The following is a 5,000-nucleotide window of genomic DNA, read 5'->3' on the forward strand; positions in this document are numbered from 1 at the left end:
GTGAGTTACTAACATGAAGGAGTCCTGTGCAGTGAGTTACTAACATGAAGGAGTCCTGTGCAGTGCAGTGAGTTACTAACATGAAGGAGTCCTGTGCAGTGCAGTGAGTTACTAACATGAAGGAGTCCTGTGCAGTGAGTTACTAACATGAAGGAGTCCGTGCGTGCAGTGAGTTACTAACATGAAGGAGTCCTGTGCAGTGCAGTGAGTTACTAACATGAAGGAGTCCTGTGCAGTGCAGTGAGTTACTAACATGAACGAGTCCTGTGCAGTGAGTTACTAACATGAACGAGTCCTGTGCAGTGAGTTACTAACATGAACGAGTCCTGTGCAGTGCAGTGAGTTACTAACATGAAGGAGTCCTGTGCAGTGAGTTACTAACATGAAGGAGTCCTGTGCAGTGAGTTACTAACATGAAGGAGTCCTGTGCAGTGCAGTGAGTTACTAACATGAAGGAGTCCTGTGCAGTGCAGTGAGTTACTAACATGAAGGAGTCCTGTGCAGTGCAGTGAGTTACTAACATGAAGGAGTCCTGTGCAGTGCAGTGAGTTACTAACATGAAGGAGTCCTGTGCAGTGAGTTACTAACATGAAGGAGTCCTGTGCAGTGAGTTACTAACATGAAGGAGTCCTGTGCAGTGAGTTACTAACATGAAGGAGTCCTGTGCAGTGCAGTGAGTTACTAACATGAAGGAGTCCTGTGCAGTGCAGTGAGTTACTAACATGAAGGAGTCCTGTGCAGTGCAGTGAGTTACTAACATGAAGGAGTCCTGTGCAGTGCAGTGAGTTACTAACATAAATGAGTCCTGTGCAGTGAGTTACTAACATGAAGGAGTCCTGTGCAGTGCAGTGAGTTACTAACATGAAGGAGTCCTGTGCAGTGCAGTGAGTTACTAACATGAAGGAGTCCTGCTGCAGTGAGTTACTAACATGAAGGAGTCCTGTGCAGTGCAGTGAGTTACTAACATGAAGGAGTCCTGTGCAGTGAGTTACTAACATGAAGGAGTCCTGTGCAGTGAGTTACTAACATGAAGGAGTCCTGTGCAGTGCAGTGAGTTACTAACATGAACGAGTCCTGTGCAGTGCAGTGAGTTACTAACATGAAGGAGTCCTGTGCAGTGCAGTGAGTTACTAACATGAAGGAGTCCTGTGCAGTGAGTTACTAACATGAAGGAGTCCTGTGCAGTGCAGTGAGTTACTAACATGAAGGAGTCCTGTGCAGTGCAGTGAGTTACTAACATGAAGGAGTCCTGTGCAGTGCAGTGAGTTACTAACATGAAGGAGTCCTGTGCAGTGCAGTGAGTTACTAACATGAAGGAGTCCTGTGCAGTGAGTTACTAACATGAAGGAGTCCTGTGCAGTGCAGTGAGTTACTAACATGAAGGAGTCCTGTGCAGTGCAGTGAGTTACTAACATGAAGGAGTCCTGTGCAGTGCAGTGAGTTACTAACATGAAGGAGTCCTGTGCAGTGAGTTACTAACATGAAGGAGTCCTGTGCAGTGCAGTGAGTTACTAACATGAAGGAGTCCTGTGCAGTGCAGTGAGTTACTAACATGAAGGAGTCCTGTGCAGTGCAGTGAGTTACTAACATGAACGAGTCCTGTGCAGTGCAGTGAGTTACTAACATGAAGGAGTCCTGTGCAGTGCAGTGAGTTACTAACATGAAGGAGTCCTGTGCAGTGCAGTGAGTTACTAACATGAACGAGTCCTGTGCAGTGCAGTGAGTTACTAACATGAACGAGTCCGTGCGTGCAGTGAGTTACTAACATGAAGGAGTCCTGTGCAGTGAGTTACTAACATGAAGGAGTCCTGTGCAGTGCAGTGAGTTACTAACATGAACGAGTCCTGTGCAGTGCAGTGAGTTACTAACATGAAGGAGTCCTGTGCAGTGCAGTGAGTTACTAACATGAAGGAGTCCTGTGCAGTGAGTTACTAACATGAAGGAGTCCTGTGCAGTGCAGTGAGTTACTAACATGAAGGAGTCCTGTGCAGTGCAGTGAGTTACTAACATGAACGAGTCCTGTGCAGTGCGGGGCCAGTAGACGTAACACAGCGTCCTCTGTCCCATCTGTCTGGTTGTTGAGTAGTAACACAGCGGGAACGCCAGCACCACCGCCATGCCCCAGATACAGCCAATCACAGACCCGGTTACCGTTGCCGAGAGGCGGGGCTTGAGCGGGTGGATGATGGCCATGTACCTAGGTAACAGCAGGTGACATAAGGAGAGGTCAGAGGTTAACTCTGGGTACAGGTCCTAGTACTGCTAGATCGGAAGCTTTGTGTTTATGTTTGGAAGAGTGCACTAGTTTATAATCATTGGATTGGCATTTAAAATCATTGGATTGGCATTTAAAATCATTGGATTGGTGCAAAAACAACTGGAGGGAGTTTCCACTATATTCCTAACACCAGTTCATTCCTTTTTTGAATTCATGAGAGGGAGTGTACAAATGCAGACTTCAGGAGAAGGGTAGAGAATCTGAACGTAGAATCTGTGTCCAAAGTTATCCGCAAAGCTAAAGCATTAGCAGAACTGATTGTACTCGTCAGTCAAATCTGCCCCCCACTGAGGATCTCCTGAAGCTAAGCAGGGGTTGTCCAGGTCAGAACCCTGGATGGGAGACCAGCCAGGTGGAAGTGAAGTGGTGTTTGAAGACCAGCAGGACCACTCATCCTTGTCTAGACCCCTATGGTCAAGGGAAATTTTCAAGGTTGAATCAATTATATTTCCCCTTTTACTTGTTCCTGTCCTGCCCCCTTTCCTTCCCCCATCATCTCTCTCCATCTCTCTACCCTTCATCTCTCTCTCAACATCTCTACCCCCATCATCTCTCTCCATCTCTCTAACCCCTTCCCCTCTCTCTCCATCTCTACCCCCTTCATCTCTCTCCATCTCTCTAACCCCTTCCCCTCTCTCTCTCTCTCCATCTCTACCCCCATCATCTCTCTCCATCTCTCTAACCCCTTCCCCTCTCTCTCTCCATCTCTCTACCCTTCATCTCTCTCTCTCCATCTCTACCCCCATCATCTCTCTCCATCTCTCTAACCCCTTCCCTCTCTCTCTCTCTCTCTCTCTCCATCTCTACCCCCATCATCTCTCTCCATCTCTCTAACCCCTTCCCCTCTCTCTCTCTCTCCATCTCTACCCCCATCATCTCTCTCCATCTCTCTAACCCCTTACCATCTCCATCTCTCTCCATCTCTCTACCCTTCATCTCTCTCTCTCCATCTCCATCTCTCTACCCCCTTACCCTGTCCATTTCTCTTTCTCTCCATCTCTCTCTTTCTCCATGTCTCTACCCCCATTTATCTCTCTCCCTCTCCATCTCTCTACCCACTTCCCCTCTCCATCTCTCTAGCCCCTTCATCTCTCTACCCCCTTCCTTCCCCTCTCTCTCTTCACCTCTCTACCCCCTTCATCTCTCTCCATCTCTCTACCCCCTTCATCTCTCTCTCTCTCCATCTCTCTACCCCCTTCATCTCTCTCTCTCCATCTCTCTACCCCTTACCCTGTCCATCTCTCTCTCTACCCCTTCTTTTCTCCATCTCTCTACCCCCCTTTATCTCTCTCCCTCTCCATCGCTCTACCCACTTCCCCTCTCCATCTCTCTACCCCCATTTCCCCTCCATCTCTCTCCACCTCTTTCCTTCTCTGTCCTATTTCCATCCTCTCTCTCTCTCTCTCTCTCTCTCTCTCTCTCTCTCTCTCCATTCTCTGGATCTTGACCTCTACGCAGCTGATCTCCCCCTTTAAATCAGACCCCTTCTGCTGACACGCACACTAGATTGGCAGACACGATGCCTTGGAGGAACTGTCACGGCCTCCTATTTCTAGACATCACCGACCTGCCTTAGGGGTCTGGGATTGATGTCAAGCTCAGTGGTCTCATCACACACTGGCTGTGCTTGATGATATTCTGACATCCTGAAGAGAACTGAACTCCACTCCGTGAGGAAAGGCACTTCTGATGAACTCAATGGAGAGGAGCAGAGACCGGTCTCAGACTACAATCGATTCGCCCCCAAGGTCAATACTTTTTATTTTATTTTTTAAAAGCAAAACGATGAAATACCCACCTATGTACCTATGTTTGTCCTCTGTAGTTGCGTGCCTTTCGTTGTTTGCTGAAATCTCTACTTTTTTTCAAAAGAACTTTAATCAAATACCATATTTTTATTTTTTTTATTTTAAAGGGGTGAATCGATGTAGTCGGAGCTACATTCCATAAAGCCTGGTTTCTTCCTCCACTCCGTTTGTGGAGTCGTCAGAAACGTCCTTAACCATGGAGAGGAGTTTAACCTTCTCCATGGAGATGCCTGTTCCTTATCTCTCTACGTGATGTAAAAAGTAAAAAAAAATAAATCAAATAAAAAAAACAGCATAACAGAATGAATCTTTCTCACCGGTCCACGGCGATGGCCACCATGGAATAGATGCTGGCGAACACCGCTGTCACCGGAAGGAAGTTGTGGAACTTGCAGTAGGCGAGTCCGAAATACCAGTCTCCGTGCGCAGCGTAAACGAAGTTCACGAACGAGTTGAAGGCCGCCATGGACGCGTCCGCCAGGGCCAGGTTCAACAGGAAGTAGTTTGTCACTGTCCGCATCTGTTTGTGAGCGAGGATGATCCAGATAACGATCACGTTCCCGCTCACCGAGACCAACAGCACGAGACTGTAGGCGAACGTCCAGAGAGCGAGCCGCCAAACCGGCTGGATGAATTGGTTCGTGACGTTCCAGCGACCGACCGGGACGTCGGAGACGTTACTCGGCTCGCTCATAACGGAGCAACGATGGAGAGAGAGAGAGACGAGAGAGGTTACTGGCAGCTGCCGTTATCAGTATGAGCCGATCTGATCTGATCTGACGGTCTGATCTGATCTGACGGAGAATAACAGATCCACCCAGTTAACAGCTTTGTAAAGGGAATGTCTTCATAGGGCTGTTAACGGTCTGGTCTCCCGGGAGATGAAGTGGCCATAACATAAACAACGACTGGTG

The 5,000-nt window shown here is 48.1% G+C and overlaps 1 protein-coding gene across 1 annotated transcript in view; it reads right to left on the reverse strand.

The window, feature by feature from the left end:
- Positions 1-5,000, reverse strand: part of LOC106592125 (neuromedin-K receptor) — a 29,372-nt gene that overhangs the window by 24,192 nt on the left and 180 nt on the right. Inside the window, exons 1-2 of the mRNA XM_082977261.1 lie at positions 4,404-5,000; positions 2,009-2,197 (exon numbers count right to left, since the gene is read on the reverse strand). The exon at positions 4,404-5,000 is cut by the window's right edge and continues 180 nt beyond it. Of these exons, the coding sequence (XP_082833387.1) occupies positions 2,009-2,197; positions 4,404-4,780 (566 nt within the window). The 5' untranslated portion in view covers positions 4,781-5,000. The remainder of the gene's footprint in view (positions 1-2,008; positions 2,198-4,403) is intronic.

The sequence above is a fragment of the Salmo salar genome, chromosome 07 (assembly GCF_965601325.2).
Source record: "Salmo salar chromosome 07, fSalSal1, whole genome shotgun sequence".
NCBI lineage: Eukaryota > Metazoa > Chordata > Actinopteri > Salmoniformes > Salmonidae > Salmo > Salmo salar.